Raw genomic sequence first — 19,812 nt, forward strand, 5'->3', positions numbered from 1 at the left:
TCAACTATTGAATTTTCAAGCTCTCATCATTACTACCACCACTGATAGAATGTTTGGCACATGTTAAACAATGGGATATGCCTGTCAAAAAAAACAAAAACAATGGGATATGGATTTAAAATCCACAAAATTATTGCCAATCCCATGTTTGGCTTTGGTGGGTTGATCAGTTGATGGGAATGACCAAATAAGTTGAAAAAAAATACAGTAACAATTTACAAAAATATCACAAAGAAGAGAAAATAATGATGTTACTTTCTCTTAGCTCTCCTTAAATTTTGAAAACAACACACCAAGACAACAAATGTTTTACAAAGATATCAAATAAACATCAAACATTAGCTTCGGATACACCATGACTAATACAGTAATACTACTACTCCGTATGTATTAGCTGCCGAACAGATGATTAACACCGAGCTTTATAATCATTACAACAAAAGTCCATATCTAGACCGAGGCTTGCTGGTTTTCAAAAGCAACAGGAGAAGCATCAAGTTCAGTTAAATTACAGTTAAATATACAGACAACTTCTCTAGGCTTAAGCTGGAAAACAGCAACCCTAAGAAACCAAAAGCATGACTGGATATAAATCAACTTCAGTTAAATTACTTAAACATACACTTGTTAGACCTAAAACCATCCAACCTTCGAATTTACTTCCCTGAGATCCTGATCATTTTACACACTAGGATAAGATCATAATCAAAACCAAATCTCGTGCAGCATTTGTCCAGATATGTAAACAACTCGACCTGACTAAAAACCGCCATCAGATGAGGAGAGTGTGCATATGAAAATGCCAAACTTGGCACATTCTGTCTCATCTCTTTTCCCTCTCTCAAGTTCCCCAGAAGGAAAATCACCATGCCAACCATAAGTTGTACTGTACTTTTTGGTCCGAATAAGTTATACCATGGTAAAAACTAGTGTTAAAGCTCTTCGACCTGAATTGATACTCCACAAAGACATCGTTTTGTACGGGTCATGCTGTCCTCATCAAAACTCTCATCATCTGTCAAAAAGAAATGTTCATGATTTTGCTTGTGCATCGGGTCCGAATCATGAATCTTAGTTCCACATGTATTTCCCTGGTGAGGCACAGTACTTTCATTCACATTTGCAGCAGCAGCACATGAAGATTCATTTTCAGACTTCAAGGGTTTGGTAACAGTTTCTGATTCCACATTGTTCATGTAAGTATTGTTCAACCTTTGTCGGATAACCATAGATGAGAGAAGTTGGTACCATCGAGAAAGTGCCTGTCTCTCTTCCTTTTTCATCTCTTCTTCCTCTCGTCTTTGCTCCTCTTCTGCATATGCCTGGCAACATATGTAGTTTAATGACCAATACGAGCGAATGAATTGGAATTGAGGGAAGTGATACTGTTACCTCTAGAATTGTTTCTCTGAATTCAGTGCAGACCACAATGCCTTCATAGACAGGTATTGACCGTCCATTTCGAAATTCAAACCCAACCATGGCAGGAGCAAAATTGATCCCAAGTCTCTTCGCAACAGGAACCAACCTTGGGAACCGCAGATGCACAGTGCCTGGAGGGAGGCACTTCTCAGACCAAACATCCACTTGACCACGCTCATTCTACATATAAAGCAATCGAACTAAGTACAAAACAATGAAATATCTATGTTCCGATATCAAACTAAAAACTAAAAAAAATCATAGAGAAGGAAAAGGAACAAAAAAGGAAGGGAGACGCAAAAATTTAATTGTCGGTCGATGCACTGTCCGACTTACATAACCCATGGAAGGGATCCAGGTGTCTAGCTGACTTATCCAGCCAACTCATCAAATCAAGCATCTTTGAGAACATCAAGTTTCAAAAACTCAAAGTTGAACGCTAAATTATCTTAAACTGTGAGATCTGTAGAATGCACAATCCTACCTTAGGCACAATGCCATCTACAGCAGGAGGTAAACACAATGGTTCAGTTTGCCACTTTCCAAACAGAGAAACAACTCCATGTGATCCGCCCTCACATAAATCTTCTGCTTCAGTAGTCTCTCCTCTACGATTCTTAGAGTTACTCTTCACCGCCTTTGAAGAAGAAAAACACAGAACATGTCAGACAACATATACCACAAAATGCAAATGTTAAGGTAATGCAAACATTGATTACCATGAAACAATAGCAAATACCTTTGCAGGAAGCTCATTCTCCTTAACTTGCAGCCCCTCGCGAAGCCATCTTTCTTTTGTGTGGAGTATTTGCACACAAGTTCGAGGATAAACAGCGTAACCGGAACAGAAACCAAGTATAGGACCTTTTGGATGCAAAATCTGATACTTCGTAAGCCATTTTTCAATAGCATACAGTGGATGAGTTCTATATGCCTGCATTAGCAAACCAAGTTGTCCAAGAGGGAGAACAATGTGAGCAAGTTGCAAGATACACTAGCAAACGTAAATGGCCAATCAGTCACGGTACCTGTTGAGTGCTAGGAAGGGGTTCCGTTAATGCCCTTGTTGCCAACTCCATATCCTCGAGATTGCTCCGACTGTCGAACATATCTGAGGATTTCATATCCTTCTGATGCAAAGGTACTATTCCACCAGTTGAACGAGACTCCAACTCCTTCAGTGGAGCTAACACAGCATCCCACCATTCTGAATCAATTCTTTTTGGGGCTATTTTATACCACTTTGCACAGTACCTGCACTACAGTAATATGTGTTTAATGTTCACAAGTGCCCAGAGAATACTCAAACTGCAATCAAAGAATTCACTTGAAAAACTAATTTTTCGCACGTTCTTTACTATGAATGCTCAATACTTTTTGTATTTAAAAAATAATGGATGCTAAGTTTTTACAGTATCATAAAGGAACCGAAATCAACTGAATTCAAATAACTATGTATACTGTCAAGATATGAGATCAAACAGAATTCAAACAGTAGTAAAAAGACAACAGATGATTTCCAAGGTTAAATATCAGCCATTAGTTCACTACAACAAAATACTTTTCATTAACTAGGAGAAAGTAAGTCAAGCTGCACATTCAAACAAAACAAGCACTCAATTGATGGGTTACAACCTAAATGCGTAATATTCCCAACAGGATCCACAAGTCTTTTATCTGTAAAACTAAACATTTGCTATTCAGTATAAGCTTTACCGGAAAAGGTAGCATATAATTGAGGTAAGGAATGAAGAATGGAAAACACAAAAAAAATCCAGTTGATAAAGTCAGGCAGCAGTCATAAAAAGTTTAAAAATCATCTTCATAGAGATAGACAACCTGCGTGTTACATCTTTAGCCCCATGTCCAGCAAAGGCAACAACATATCCCAAAGACTTCTTGCATGCAGTAACTGCAGCCTCTACCTTCAGCTCTCCGTCAACGATAGAATTAACAGTATCAATATGAACCCACTTTCCTGTCATGTTTTCACCACTGCAATAGACCTCCGCCCAATATAATGGAGCTCCAACTTTTCTTGATCCTATTGCTGTAGATATAACATGGGAGGATGAGGGGGGTTCTTCAGCTATTCTCTTTATTCTTTTCAACGGAGATAGAGAAGTTTTTGAACTACTAGGTGAACCACTAGTAGATGCTTCAAGTTTCCCTTCCGGGGCTACCACTGCTGTAGCGGACATAGCCATTTGCAACTGCATCTCAAATTCCAAGTCCCCTTTCTTCCTTGAGAACTTGTCATCCTCGGAATCATTCTGTGTCTCACCAACTGGTAGATCGGACTTTATCATCTGATTAGAAGCAGGTGAATCTTTAACTTCATTATTTTTTACATGCCCTTGCTTAGCTTCAGAAACTGAGGTAATGCAAGTACCATTGATATTTTTTCCATTGGAAGCAGATGATTTCGTTAAACTTGTCGAACCTGTGCTCATTTTACTAACCATAAGTGTTGAAGAGTTAAAAATATTTTTTCTCTCCCTGCTGCTCTCGCAATATGATAGCTCAATTCCATCAGTTTCTGGTTTCAAGGAGGCTACATCCAACACTGATATAAACCTGAAAAGAGAACTACATTGAGAAAGAAAATCGACATCCCTAAGGTACCATCAACGCTAACAAGAAAATCTTCTAGCTTTTCTTTGTTTTGGTTGAGCTATTAGATAGGAAACTGAATATGATGACAACCAAGATAAACTGTATTTGGTAGAAGGATACACAGAGATAACAAGAAGCACAAAAGTATATGCTTTGTCTAAATGATGAAAATATGGGAACAGGAAAACACATCAAATCATTGTCAAGGCCACTACATCTGAACAATTTCTGATCAATGCCATTCCTCAAGGCTCAAGATACACTGTACAAACTTAAGTCTCGACATCATTAACAAAGGTTGGCTGCATCCATATTTATGTGAGTTCTGTCTTCAGGCAGAATAAAGTTGCAGATTTGTAACATTGCTGCTTCTAAGACTTGCCTCTTCCATGGGACAGGCTCTCAAGGACATAATAAAGCACACAGTACAGTGTTCTTTACAAGTTGTAAAGATCGCACGTTGGGTCCATTGGGCATGAATTAAGGCTTAAAACTAGAACAATGATGCGCTAACACGGGTGTTGATGGATCAAAGAGTTGAGTTCACAAGTAACTAAATTTAATACATGGACATTTGAACATGGCAATTTTATACTCCCTCTGTATTTATTTAAGGGATACACTTGCCTTTTCCGGCCGTATTTATTTAAGAGATACACTTGCCATTTTTAGTAACTTATCAACCCCACCATCTAATTAAATAATAATACATCTAATTTATCCTATGACCCACCATCCTATTAAACAAATAATTTCACAAACTCACCACACCTCCCACCCCCCAAAATGACATGATTCCCACTTATTTACCAAGTAAAATATCTACCCAATCCCACTTGCTTTATTATTTTATTTCATTCAATTCTTTTTCTTAATACCCGTGCCCGGCCAAGCGTATCCCTTAAATAAATACGAAGGGAGTAACATATAAAATAAAATTATAAAATTATTCTACTGAATATATATACAAATTTTCAGAAAGGATAAAGAAATAGCAGTAGTCGGTCGAACATGAAATAGATATATGAAGAAAAAGAAAAGTCTACACGATTTTAAACAAGAGACAAAAAACAACGTAATATAACACCCCCAACCCCCTACCCTTTATGACTCATTCATTGATCCACTTCTACAAGCTATTGTTATCTCTAACCTTCATCCCTTCCGCTCGCATGTCTGCAAAAGATCCAACTCATCTCACTCCAGCCACAGATCAACCATTGGCAAGAATAATACCACTGCCAATGTCTTCTCTCCTATAAAATTGAAAACCCCACAGCCTAAAGATTTCAGATCTTCCATCTTGTCAATTGATGGGTCAATTTTTAGATTACCGTTGTCGAACACAACCCCTAGATCTGAAAATGGAATTTGTTGACGCTGAATAAATAACGTTGCGTGGTATTGTGGATAGGGTAAATCTGATGTCTCTAGTTAATTGTTGTGCCCTAAGACCCATATCTATCATATATACCCGCTCGTATAGACAAGTGTATGACGTGGCTAAATGATGAGCCTGAGCATCACAGCAAAGAAATGATGTGATAATGGGCAATGGATCATAACTATTCAGGTCCAAATACATAGTTGAAAAATATTTAAAAATTACAGATTTTGTCCCAGGTGTCAAATATGGTAACACTAATCTTCCTTTGTCTCCAAGGTGCAGTAGGTAAATCCATGTCAAAAACAAAAAGATAGCAGATATAAACAAAAATAAAATAACATCAAACATAGCTCAATGAAAATCACCTTGTTGTAAGATTTAGAGCTCTAAAAAGTGCTACAGACAGCGCAGCAACCTGCGACAAAACTCCAATTAATATACAAGGAGGTTCGTGAAAATTAAAAAAATCAACCCTGTGCTATTCTTTAAAGTTTAAACCGTACTCAAGACTAAACCAAGACAATAAGCACTATAAATAACTGTTATGACCCAATTTATACTAGCATTGGTTGTTTAATATATACTTTGTATAAGACATGCCATATTGGATTCCTTTGACGAATTCAGCAACCTACTCATTCTAATCTTATGCTCACAACCACTACCATGTCACAAACTAAAGCAGAAATGTAAAAAAAAAAAAGTACTTAAATGAGCCAAACAAGTGTCATAAGAAATGACTGAATAACCTCTTCAGGACTCCCTCCTTGCACTTCAAGAGCAGATGCTAGAGCGGAATGGAAAGGTTTTTCTGCACTGCTCGGGCTCTTCACATGAAAATTCTGATGGAACTGCAAAATGTTATCGGGAGAATCAATGAGAGCCTTCACATATGATGAGTAACAAACAACTGAAAACATAAACATGGTCATTTACCCAAGAGACAAGAGGAGTCAAAGAATTAGCAGTAAGTTTGGTAGCTTCTGATAGCTTCAGTAAGTGTGGCGGTAAATGTGAGATCAAGGAAGCCTGCCACAATATTTCATTTCCAAAAATCAGGTGCAGATTATGCACAATATAAACAATTGAGACAAAGGTAACACTTCCTAGAAGATAGACAAGCTCCTTGGAAGCCATTGTGGAGTATGCACATGTGTTTTACTAAAGTAAATATTGGTAGTAAAAAAAACTATATATTTCTTCTACAGGAAAACATTCTCTCATTTTTCACTCATACAGCAGTAGGGATAAGGCTTCAAAGATGGGAACCTCCCCAGACCCGAGATAAAATCCAAATAGGATTAAACTACCCTAGTAATTCTAACTTTTTCCCCCTTAATTGACTACCTACTTCAGGCAGAAGCGAGGTATTGAATAAGGGAGAACACTGATTCAACTTAGATAGAAAACAAAATATAATTCCTATTCTAAAAAGGTTCAAATCATATATAAATTATATAGGCAAGTTTGTAGATAAACGCCTTTTCTGCGAAAATGGTGTTCAATCATCAAACAATGGTGGCGCAAAAGATCAAGAGGATCACACAGCCGTGAAGTAAGTGTAGTTTGTCGCAATTGAAGACAGACAAGGGACCTTTCCTTAACCATGAACATCCTACATTTCCACCCCACCTTCAAGGGAAACAAAACCTTAAAATTCTGTCATAATTTGGTCAATAAACATGGAGTATATGGCATCCCTACTTTAATTAAAAGGGGAAATTAACAAAACCAGTAATAACTGTTCATTTAGAAATAAAACATAATGTAACCTGAATAAGAGGATCATCGCAAGCAGCGTCAATTAACCGCCCTCTTGCAATCAAACAAAGCAGATGAACCGTATGCACAAGCTCTGCAAATTCCTGAAATTTTCAAACAATCACTAACATTAAATTTCCCGGTGGAATTTTCAATAGATGCAAATGTCATAAATTTGATGGGCATGGAGAAATGTATGTTCACCTTATCTTCAGCAGTAGCTCTTCGAATACGCTTCTTTTTCGGCGAATTGGGCAAAGCGTCAAATTCAATGGTAACCCCATTGTTTTGATTAGCATTGATGTTGTTAGAAGTTGAAGAAGATGGAATGCACCCTTCTTCCCAATCAGCGTCGTCGTCTTGATTTTTATTTTGGGGGTCTTTTTCGTCGTCCTTGTTTTTACTAGAATTTTGGCGGAATTTGAGAGGTTGATTGTCCCTGATGATTTCTACACTCTGGAATTTGGATTTGCCTCTGGAACTCTTCCGCTTGGTGCCCGATTTTTCCATTCCCGCCACAAAAATGGAAAATCCAAAGTTTCATAAACCCTAAATTTCTTTCCTGTTGGTTTATGTCGGTTTGTGTTTTTCAGGTTTGGCGCAATTTTTTGTTTGGTAAAATGTACATGATCATACTCCATTACTAAAAGTTACTCATTTCTTTCCGTTTCTTTTTGTTATTTCGTTTTGTATTTTTACACACCAAATTTGTGTCTCTAGACGAAATCATTAGCCTAGCGTCAAGATTGATACAACTCCGAGTGAAAGTCTCGATTGCTAAATATTCTAAGTCTAAAAGTCCAAAATCCAATCCCCAATTACGTTCCCATTCCGGAACTTGGTGTAAAATTCAATTCCTAAATACAAATTCAATATTCCAAGTACAAACTCTTGAACCGGACCTCTTTATTGGTCTCTGAGCCACGTTTTCAGTCAAAATGACACTAAGCAATCCAAATTTGGCCGCCAACACACAAAACCGAGCATCCCGGGCACCGAACTGTAAAACCGGATTCAGACTTTACAAATCAGCAAGAGGTTTGCATCTAAAAACAAGCAAATAAACCTCATTAAGCAACCTCCCCAAGCAAACCTCCCCAACTACAATACAAAAAGGTACAACGTACCAACCAAGACACGCCTCAAAAGGACATCGTCATCGTCCTTTTTTGGCATCATCTACTAGCGCCAGACGCCAGCTCGGCATCAGCGTCAGGCCAGCGCCTGGCGCCAGGCGTCGGTCTTTTGTCGGCTTTTCAACCACATTTCTATATAAACCCTCATTTTCTGAAACATTGGGGGCAGAAAATCAAAAACACAATACAAGGTCGAAATGCCAAAATCACTACACAATTAACAAATTCTCTCAAAATCCTCAAAATCCTCAAAATTCTAAAAACACAAACTTTCTTACTATTTTGCAATTGGGAAATCACCTTGGAGAAATCAATCTAGTCTACTTAGGTAATCCAAGGCCCTTCTAATCTCCTATTTTGCTTATTTCTAAAACCAAGGATGTTCTTATGATGAGCACACTCATTTGAACTAGGTAATGTACTAAAAGGGTCATCTTTGAGGGGATTTCATACTTGAAAGCCCCTCAAATGATCTCCCGAACCCTATTTCAAGCCCAAAATTAAATCTTTATGCATTATTTTCCATAAAACACTAGTGGAAAAAATACCTGTTGAGGGGGGCATTTTGGGCTTATTGAGGCGAACAAGGCCCGCTTCGACAGACGTGGCTTCAACAGCTCACATAGCTGTTGAGGCGGGCATTGTTCGCCTCAACAGGTGGTCTGTTGTGGGGGGCTTTCAAAAGCCCGCCTCAACAGCCCAAAACCAAAGCGAAAAAATAAGGACCTGTTGTGGTGGGCTTTACAAAAGCCCGCCTCAACAGACACCTCTGTTGAGGCTCACTTCTTAAATGCCCCCCTCAACAGACCTGTATTCTTGCGCCAATACCTGTACATTGGCGCCATAAATTCATATGTTGTCGAGGCGTACATTAAAAGCCCCCTTCAACAACATTATTTTTTATTTTCCAAATTCTTTTAAAATATAAAATAGGTGGCAATAACCAAATCTATATATATACACCATTGAGTATTGAAACCTGTACACGCACCAATCAACACCAGAATAGCAAAGGTATGAATCTGCTTATTTTTTTATTAATAAATCATTAAATTAACTTCATTTATATTAGCCTAATAGAGAAAAACGTATAGTACGTACGTTTACAATTTTTAAACACCTAGCTAGCTAGTCTAACAAATTAAAACTAATATTAACAAATAAAGACAAAAGGCTAGAGAGCTAGTCTAACAAATTTCTCTAATCCGGCCACTTAGCTCCCTTTAGATCGATCATGCATTACGTACAAACCTTAATTAAGGCCGTGTTGACTTTATAATTCCAATCGACTCGATCCCTGCAAGATGGAAGGAAAATATATGAGTTATAGAGTACCAAAGTTCACACTCACGATATTATCTTTACATTCCATTGAAGCATAAAAAGATATATTTGCAGACTATAGATATAATTAAGTTGTTAAAAATATGACCTATAACGACTCAATGAGCCTTAAATATGCATAAATAGATTCGAATGAGTTTTAGAAAGTTAAAACTATGTATATTAGCCATGTAATAAGAATCAAATGAGTCCTTAGGTTCTTTAGTTCAAAGTTGGGAGCGGAAATGTTATTTTAGCTCTAAATATGACCTATAACGACCCAATGAGCCTTAAATGTGCATACGTAGATTGGAATGAGTTTTAGAAAGTTAAAACTATGCATATTAATCATGTAATAAGAATCAAATGAGTCCTTAGGTTCTTTAGTTCAAAGTTGGGAGCGGAAATGTCATTTTAGCTCTAAACATGACCTATAACGACCTAATGAGCCTTAAATGTGCATAAATAGATTCGAATGAGTTTTAGAAAGTTAAAACTATGTATATTAGTCATGTAATAAGAATCAAATGAGTCCTTAGGTTCTTTAGTTCAAAGTTGGGAGCGGAAATGTCATTTTAGCTCTAAATATGACCTATAACGACCCAATGAGCCTTAAATGTGCATACGTAGATTGGAATGAGTTTTAGAAAGTTAAAACTATGCATATTAATCATGTAATAAGAATCAAATGAGTTCTTAGGTTCTTTAGTTCAAAGTTGGGAGCGGAAATGTCATTTTAGCTCTAAACATGACCTATAACGACCTAATGAGCCTTAAATGTGCATAAATAGATTCGAATGAGTTTTAGAAAGTTAAAACTATGTATATTAGTCATGTAATAAGAATCAAATGAGTCCTTAGGTTCTTTAGTTCAAAGTTGGGAGCGGAAATGTCATTTTAGCTCTAAATATGACCTATAACGACCCAATGAGCCTTAAATGTGCATACGTAGATTGGAATGAGTTTTAGAAAGTTAAAATTATGCATATTAATCATGTAATAAGAATCAAATGAGTCCTTAGGTTCTTTAGTTCAAAGTTGGGAGCGAAAATGTCATTTTAGCTCTAAATATGACCTATAACGACCCAATGAGCCTTAAATGTGCATACGTAGATTGGAATGAGTTTTAGAAAGTTAAAACTATGCATATTAATCATGTAACAAGAATCAAATGAGTCCTTAGGTTCTTTAGTTCAAAGTTGGGAGCGGAAATGTCATTTTAGCTCTAAACATGACCTATAACGACCTAATGAGCCTTAAATGTGCATAAATAGATTCGAATGAGTTTTAGAAAGTTAAAACTATGTATATTAGTCATGTAATAAGAATCAAATGAGTCCTTAGGTTCTTTAGTTCAAAGTTGGGAGCGGAAATGTTATTTTAGCTCTAAATATGACCTATAACGACCCAATGAGCCTTAAATGTGCATACGTAGATTGGAATGAGTTTTAGAAAGTTAAAACTATGCATATTAATCATGTAATAAGAATCAAATGAGTCCTTAGGTTCTTTAGTTCAAAGTTGGGAGCGGAAATGTCATTTTAGCTCTAAACATGACCTATAACGACCTAATGAGCCTTAAATGTGCATAAATAGATTCGAATGAGTTTTAGAAAGTTAAAACTATGTATATTAGTCATGTAATAAGAATCAAATGAGTCCTTAGGTTCTTTAGTTCAAAGTTGGGAGCGGAAATGTCATTTTAGCTCTAAATATGACCTATAACGACCCAATGAGCCTTAAATGTGCATACGTATATTGGAATGAGTTTTAGAAAGTTAAAACTATGCATATTAATCATGTAATAAGAATCAAATGAGTCCTTAGGTTCTTTAGTTCAAAGTTGGGAGCGGAAATGTCATTTTAGCTCTAAACATGACCTATAACGACCTAATGAGCCTTAAATGTGCATAAATAGATTCGAATGAGTTTTAGAAAGTTAAAACTATGTATATTAGTCATGTAATAAGAATCAAATGAGTCCTTAGGTTCTTTAGTTCAAAGTTGGGAGCGGAAATGTCATTTTAGCTCTAAATATGACCTATAACGACCCAATGAGCCTTAAATGTGCATACGTAGATTGGAATGAGTTTTAGAAAGTTAAAATTATGCATATTAATCATGTAATAAGAATCAAATGAGTCCTTAGGTTCTTTAGTTCAAAGTTGGGAGCGGAAATGTCATTTTAGCTCTAAATATGACCTATAACGACCCAATGAGCCTTAAATGTGCATACGTAGATTGGAATGAGTTTTAGAAAGTTAAAACTATGCATATTAATCATGTAACAAGAATCAAATGAGTCCTTAGGTTCTTTAGTTCAAAGTTGGGAGCGGAAATGTCATTTTAGCTCTAAACATGACCTATAACGACCTAATGAGCCTTAAATGTGCATAAATAGATTCGAATGAGTTTTAGAAAGTTAAAACTATGTATATTAGTCATGTAATAAGAATCAAATGAGTCCTTAGGTTCTTTAGTTCAAAGTTGGTTGCGGAAATGTCATTTTAGCTCTAAATATGACCTATAACGACCCAATGAGCCTTAAATGTGCATACGTAGATTGGAATGAGTTTTAGAAAGTTAAAATTATGCATATTAATCATGTAATAAGAATCAAATGAGTCCTTAGGTTCTTTAGTTCAAAGTTGGGAGCGGAAATGTCATTTTAGCTCTAAACATGACCTATAACGACCTAATGAGCCTTAAATGTGCATAAATAGATTCGAATGAGTTTTAGAAAGTTAAAACTATGTATATTAGTCATGTAATAAGAATCAAATGAGTCCTTAGGTTCTTTAGTTCAAAGTTGAATTATGGAACAAAATAGCCATTAAGTTCCAGCCTTTGAAAGGACTTAAAACTAACTAGATGACCCTACAACTAATGTAGCATTGCCATGCTTCATTTCCCACTTGTAGGTCATTAGTGTAGCCTAGCTTCCATTGTTTGAGTTATTACCGAAGTAAGAACTTCAAGCGGTATATTGCTAGGTCACTTCTCCTTAAACATAAACTTATAGGTAGAAACGGAATCGTAAATTCCTTTCATTTGTTCCTTGTTTCCCTATTTCTTGTACCCTTTCTTATAGTCTTAAGAATTGAATTCTATAGTGTTGACTTTTATACTTTGTTAGACATGTCCGATGTCATTCCAACAGAGTTCTTACCATTTTATTTATGTTGAATATTCTGTTTCAACTAGATGATCTTACCAGAAGCTTCTAAAGTTCTCTAAGCATCAATCTTATTCGACTGTCTAGGGACTAGACTCATTCGAGAATTAAATGGACAAAGATATTAGGTTGTTAACCATTGGTAAAGCTGAGTGTTTAAACTCAATGCTTTATGATCTCAAAACTACATTGTATTTTGAATTCACAAGCACCAATCGGTTTGCCATTCGACTTTGATACTCGAAAACAACCATAAAAGTCGCTAAAAGAAACGTACATTTTAAATTGCTCATTTTCTCTCATTTCCGTGAATCGTTCTTGGATTCACTACCAATCGAGGAAATTTACTGTTACCTTTCTAAAAGGATTTACTGCAGTGCAAGATATTTAATTATAAACAATAATTAAAACATACATTGAAGCATGCAAAGTCTAAACATTTATCATGAGTAATAACTTGAAAATTAAAGCAATCATGCAATTTCAACAAGTTATTAGCATTTTATTCGAATTTATTGTTCCGGCAGGTGTGAATAAAATGATTCCAAGATCCTAAAATCATTGAAGAATTAAGCACAGTTTGTCGACTTAATCCTAAAACATCTTAGGTAAGCAAAAGCCTTTTGCTAATAGTCTAGAAACTATTCTTGGTTGATAGGTACGTCTAAGAACTTATTAGGTAAACCTATCGATTTTGCCACGACATAAAAGGACTCCTTACTTATATCGTTGAGTTTCACCAAAACTAACATGTACTCACAATTATTTGTGTACCTTGCCCCTTTAGGACCAATAAGTAACACCTCGCTGAGCGAAAACTATTACTAGATTGATGTAAAGGATATCCAAGCAAGTGTATATTTTGGCCTGGCACCTTTTAACTCAATTTTTAAGTTTGGAACTTAAGGCTCTTACTATGTTGGTTAGATTTTAAGTGAACTAAAATCCTTAATCATGCAACATAATCAAGCCGCGATCTCATGCATAATTAAGACATATTTAAAGCAATAAATAACTTAAAGCATGCATAAGATAAATGTGATCTAGTATGGCCCGACTTCATCTTGAAGCTTTAACTTCAAAGTCCGTCTTGAAAATCTCCGTGGGAGGCACCATTTTCTTCAAATAGGATAAGCTATAATTAAAACTAATTACAACTATTTGATGGTACGCAGACCATATTTGAATTGAAAAACAACTTTGGTACTTTAGACCAATTACATTCAAATTAATGGTACACAGACCATATTTTCTATCCTATTTGGGCCATACTAGTCACTTCATAACCTGCAAAACAGTACATATACAATGTATACCATTCACCCATTCATTATCATGAATGGCCCACATAGCTGGTTAGTAAAACACATTATGCATCACATAAACATTTGCATCAATTAATCAAGGGCACCAATAATCTACAAATTATTCAGTCCTTATTAATTCTAATCAAGTTGTTTTAACCTTAAGGATTTGTAGACCTAATCAAGAGTTTATGACTAAAAAGGGCTCCCGCTTAAACCAATAAATTCATATGCTTTACTAATTTTAAACATAAAAATGTATTTCTAGTCTAACCGGAAACATACAAATTTAATTAAAATTTAAAGCTCATATAAATTTATAATTGAATCCAAAAAGTTTAATTTAATTTCAGTCGTATTTAAATTAATTCATGATTTTAATTTTAGTAAAATAATTAGAATAAACAAAATTTATTATAATTACAATATTCAAAATTAAAATCCAAGAAAATAATTTAAATTATTAATTTTAAAATTAATTAAAATTACGTAAACTGAAAATTTCAAACTAAAATTTCAAAACGATCTAATCGCAACGCAACAATCCTACGCAACGCACGCCCATGGGCCACACGCACACAGCCATCGCTGGCCATGTGCGCGCAGCCCATGCGCTGCGTCGCATCGCTGCTGCTCACCATCGTAAGGCATCAATCGAACACGCGAGCCAGTGCTCGCTGCGCGCGCCAGCGCTCGATGCACGCGCATGCTGCCGCAGCCCATCGCTGGGCGCATCACTCGTCGCACGTCGCAACAAGCAAGCTGCTTGCCATCGCTGGGCGCAGCGCTCGTCGCACGTCGCAACAAGCACGCTGCACGCCATCGCTGGGCGCAGCGCTCGTCGCACGCACAATGGCGCTCGCTGCGCGCGAGCGATCGATGCTGGGCGTAGCACTCGTGGCACGCGTGCTCGCGCTCGCTGCGCGCGAGGCTCCGCACGCTTGCGCGAGGCAGTGCGCGCTGTGGCGCAGCTCGCTTGCTGCCCACACGCGACTGCTCGTGCCTTGCTCTCGCCCTCGCCCATTCGCCCATTGCACACAGCCCACGACACAAGGCAGGGCTGCTGCCTTGTGCTCGTGCACCATGGCCTTGCTCATTGCATTCGTACCGCATGGGCGACGAGCTCCCTTGCTCGTCGTCACATGCCCGCACTATACAACACCCCTTAAGGGTAACACGTAGCGTCCATTGCTTTGTGTGTGCAAGTTATATGAGCGAATCGCATAAAAATTTAAAATTTATATTCAAAATTAATGACAAATTAATAAATAATATTTATTTCATAATTTTAGGGCGAAACATCGAAAATTTATTATTTAATTGATTTACGATTAACATGGATTCAAGTCTAGGTCATAAAAATTTAAAATTTAACATAAATTTACAATTTTTATGGTGGTTTTTAATCATAGGTATCTAATTAAATTATAACTAATTATGAAAATCAAATTAATTCTAAATTATTCCAATTTTCAACAAATTAATCATAATTACAAATTAGATTGCATAATTAACAAGGCTAGGCATCCAAACTTGTTAAACATATACAGTAGGTCAATCAAAAATTCAAGATTTATCAACAAGAATCGCAAATATTTAATTTAACATCTTAAATTTACGAAATTTTGCATTCGAAAAACTAAAACCTCCGAAAAGTCATAGTTAGACTTCGAATTTGAGAATTCTGGGTTCGGCCGAAAATTAGTATTTTTGTCAAAATTTTAGAATGCCTTTTACATGCGGAATTGACACAAAAATCACTCGATTTGGATGAGTAACGAAGAAACTGCCGAAAAACTGCGTACGTATAATTAAATAAACGCAATTTGCAATTAATTAACAATTACGAAAATTAATCACCCCTTTTAATTTTTGCAAATTTGTAATATTTTACCATGTTCATGCAATTTAGATTATGAAAATAATAAGAGGCTCGTGATACCACTGTTAGGTTATGATACATATGACAATTCATAAATCATGCGGAAAAACCATAAAGCCAGGAAAGCATATTATTTACACATAATCATTTAGCATAGTTTAGATGCATACACTTTGTTGCGTGCCTTCCCTAGCTGCGCCCGAACCGAACAAGAACAAGTCTTTAGGACTCCAAGTGTCGTCCCTCCGTAGATAGTCCACAGCACGTCCGGATCCGCCTTAAGCTTGACCAACTAGGATCGCCCTTAAGGTACTTAGAATTTTCGGCACATATAGGCAATTGTATGACTGAATTTTGCTCTCAAAAATCACTTTGAATGCTTGAAATCTCTGTCTAAAATAATGACCCTAGGCCTTTATTTATAGAGGCATGGAAAGGGAATCGTAATCCTATTAGGATACGAATTAATTAAATTAGAATCCTAATAGAATTCTTATTTAATTAATTCATCCTTTTAGTTTTAGGAATTTAATCATTAGTCGAAACCTGATAGCTTTAGGATTCGTATAGCACACCAACACACACGCACGCACAGCAGCCCACGAGGGGCGCCATGCGCGCGCGCGCAGCCCGCGAGCTCGCATCCCATTGCTGCGAGGCCCACACGCTGCCGCAGCGTTGGCGCGCGCTGGGCCTGCCTTGCGGTGGGCCTGGCGCAGCCTTGGCTGGTGCGTTGTGGCGCGCTGGCTTGCTGGGCGATGGCCCGGCTTCGTGCTGGGCCTTCGTCTGGCAGGCCTCGTCCGATGCTAATTCGTACGATACGCTTCCGATTAATTTCCCGATTCCGGAATTCATTTCCGATACGAACAATATTTATATTTCCGATACCGGAATTAATTTCCGTTTCGAACAAATATTTAATATTTCCGTTTCCGGAATTATTTTCCAATTCCAGCAATATTTTCGATTCTGACAATATTTCCGTTTCCGGCAATATTTCCGATTCCGGCAATATTTCCATTTCCGATAATATTTTCCGATACATACCATGTTTCCGTTTCCGGCAACATCTACGACTTGGATAATATTTATATTTCCGATACGATCCATATTTCCGTTTCCGGCAATATCATCGTTTCCGGAGCATTCATTTCTTGCCTGTGACGATCTCAGCTCCCACTGAAACCAAGATCCGTCGATTCCGAATATCCATAGATGGAGTATTTAATGCCATTAAATACTTGATCCGTTTACGTACTATTTGTGTGACCCTACGGGTTCAGTCAAGAGTAAGCTGTGGATTAATATAATTAATTCCACTTGAACTGAAGCGGCCTCTAGCTAGGCATTCAGCTCACTTGATCTCACTGAATTATTAACTTGTTAATTAATACCGAACCGCATTTATTAGACTTAACATAGAATGCATACTTGGACCAAGGGCATTATTTCCTTCATTAGGTTCTTTAGTTCAAAGTTGGGAGCGAAAATGTCATTTTAGCTCTAAATATGACCTATAACGACCCAATGAGCCTTAAATGTGCATACGTAGATTGGAATGAGTTTTAGAAAGTTAAAACTATGCATATTAATCATATAATAAGAATCAAATGAGTCCTTAGGTTCTTTAGTTCAAAGTTGGGAGCGAAAATGTTATTTTAGCTCTAAACATGACCTATAACCACCCAATGAGCCTTAAATGTGCATACGTAGATTGGAATGAGTTTTAGAAAGTTAAAACTATGCATATTAATCATGTAATAAGAATCAAATGAGTCCTTAGGTTCTTTAGTCCAAAGTTGGGAGCGGAAATGTCATTTTAGCTCTAAACATGACCTATAACGACCTAATGAGCCTTAAATGTGCATAAATAGATTCGAATGAGTTTTAGAAAGTTAAAACTATGTTTATTAGTCATGTAATAAGAATCAAATGAGTCCTTAGGTTCTTTAGTTCAAAGTTGGGGGGGGGGGGAGTTTTAACAGACAAAAAAGAACAACCTTTAAAAACAAATGTGAGGCAGGAAATGAAATCTGAGTTGTCCACTTATCCAATTATAACCCAACTGCCAAAACCAAAACACAAAGCTTATTTTTCAAAGTTGCTTCAAATATGGCTACTTCTCTACTGTCAAAGAGTCTAACTCCAATATTCTTAAGTTCTCCTTCCTCCTTGCCTAATTCCAACCACCTTACTACAAAACTCTTGTTTCTGAATCCACTAGAGCACTCACCTAGTGCAAAAAGATCAATTGTTCTGCTACAAGCGAAGAACAAAAACCCGTGGTTAGATCTATTTTATGACGGAGAGGATGAACCAGATACGGAATACGGGTCAATGTTTAGTGATGGGAAGCAAGATGAGGACTCGTATCCACGGGATAATCCCGAAAACCCATACGGGTTCCTCAAGTTCCCACAGGGATATGCAGTTGAGGTTGCATCATTGGGATCAAAGGTGAGAGGAGATGTCAGGAGATGTTGCTGTGTAGTTTCTGGTGGTGTTTATGATAACTTGCTTTTCTTCCCAGCAATTCAGTTGATCAAGGATAGGTATCCTGGTGTTCAGATTGATATAATTACATCAGCTAGGGGTAAACAGACTTATGAAATGAATAAAAATGTGAGGTGGGCAACTGTTTATGATCTTGATGATAACTTTCCTGATCCTGAGTACACTGACATGCTTGGACTTCTTAAGGTTGGTCACCCATTTTTTCCCCTTAAGCATCATACCTTCCAACTGTTAATATCTTGTAGCATATTGGGATTACCATCACAGTTAAAATGGATCACAGAACAGGATTCAAAAGATCAAGCAACAGAAAATCCTAAAAATCAGAACTACATACTCATAGAAAGAGAGTAGACATTATACAAACTGAAATAGCTTATTTCTTTTTGGATTTCCTTGCAGAATAGATATTATGACATGGTACTGTCTACAAAACTAGCAGGATTAGGGCATGCATCAATTTTGTTCATGACAACAACCAGAGATGGAGTTAGCTATGTTTATCCCAATGTAAATGCAGCAGGAGCTGGACTCCTTCTGTCTGAAACATTTACACCAGACAGTATGAACCTTTCAGAAGGAGGATATAACATGTGAGAGATTTCAGTTTGACATAATACAACTAATACATAAGCAAAACTCAATTCCTTATTTTTCTTATGGGATTTTAATGTTACACTAGGTACCATCAGATGATTGAATGGTTAGGACGGCCAGTTAAGGACATACCACAACATCTAGCTTCCCCCTTAAAGGTTTCAATTTCAAGGAAGCTGAAAGAAGCTGTGGAAGCTAAATATAAAGAAGCAGGAGCAGAAAAGGGAAAATATGTAGTTTTTTGGCAGCAATTTTTACTAGCCCAGACAATGTAAGCTTGTTTTTACTTAAACTAAAGCCACATGAGAAACTATGCAAATCTAGCAATTCCGAAACATTGAATCTTCGTCACAGTTGCATCTGAGCAGTTGTTTTGAAAGATAACACTGTAAGAATGTAGTCTAAGTGTATATATTCTGACCACACACATGTATATAGCAAATTTTGACCACACACATGACCACTAGGTTACTAACAAGACTACAACATTCTGCCTTTTTAGGAGAACCAATTCGAAGGTGAACTAGATCTAGCACATCTGCACACACATTCAACTTAAGGGTATCTAAGGGGCAAACGAACCCCACAATCCAAGTGCCGAGCAAACAAATGAAGCAAAGCAGAAACAATAACATATAGAGCAACAACAGAAGCAAACAAAGGAGAAACACACAGATGGAAGTGAAATTCTAAAG

General features: G+C 36.9%; 2 protein-coding genes across 3 annotated transcripts; one reads left to right on the forward strand and one right to left on the reverse strand.

Moving 5' to 3' along the window:
• Positions 1 to 305: 305 nt before the first annotated feature.
• Positions 306 to 7,807, reverse strand: LOC110794105 (DNA repair protein RAD4). 2 transcript variants are annotated; one of them, XM_021999054.2, is made up of 11 exons: positions 7,391 to 7,805; positions 7,198 to 7,290; positions 6,362 to 6,454; positions 6,175 to 6,276; positions 5,791 to 5,840; positions 3,262 to 3,999; positions 2,451 to 2,676; positions 2,162 to 2,356; positions 1,907 to 2,059; positions 1,393 to 1,602; positions 306 to 1,322 (listed from the first exon to the last, which is right to left on the reverse strand). In XM_021999054.2, exons 1-11 carry the CDS (start codon positions 7,694 to 7,696, stop codon positions 933 to 935), a joined length of 2,556 nt encoding a protein of 851 aa, XP_021854746.1. In that variant the 5' UTR covers positions 7,697 to 7,805; the 3' UTR covers positions 306 to 932. The 2 variants fall into 2 exon arrangements, with proteins under 2 accessions (XP_021854746.1, XP_021854747.1); XM_021999055.2 differs by having other exon boundaries at positions 1,136 to 1,312; positions 7,391 to 7,807.
• Positions 7,808 to 18,118: 10,311 nt separating this feature from the next.
• LOC110794104 (photosynthetic NDH subunit of subcomplex B 1, chloroplastic-like) lies at positions 18,119 to 19,392 on the forward strand. The gene is made up of 3 exons (XM_021999053.2): positions 18,119 to 18,706; positions 18,923 to 19,113; positions 19,203 to 19,392. The coding sequence occupies exons 1-3, from the start codon at positions 18,119 to 18,121 to the stop codon at positions 19,390 to 19,392; spliced, it is 969 nt and encodes a 322-aa protein (XP_021854745.1).
• The last annotated feature ends 420 nt before the right edge of the window (positions 19,393 to 19,812 follow it).

The sequence above is a fragment of the Spinacia oleracea genome, chromosome 3 (assembly GCF_020520425.1).
Source record: "Spinacia oleracea cultivar Varoflay chromosome 3, BTI_SOV_V1, whole genome shotgun sequence".
NCBI classification, from domain to species: Eukaryota; Viridiplantae; Streptophyta; class Magnoliopsida; order Caryophyllales; family Amaranthaceae; genus Spinacia; species Spinacia oleracea.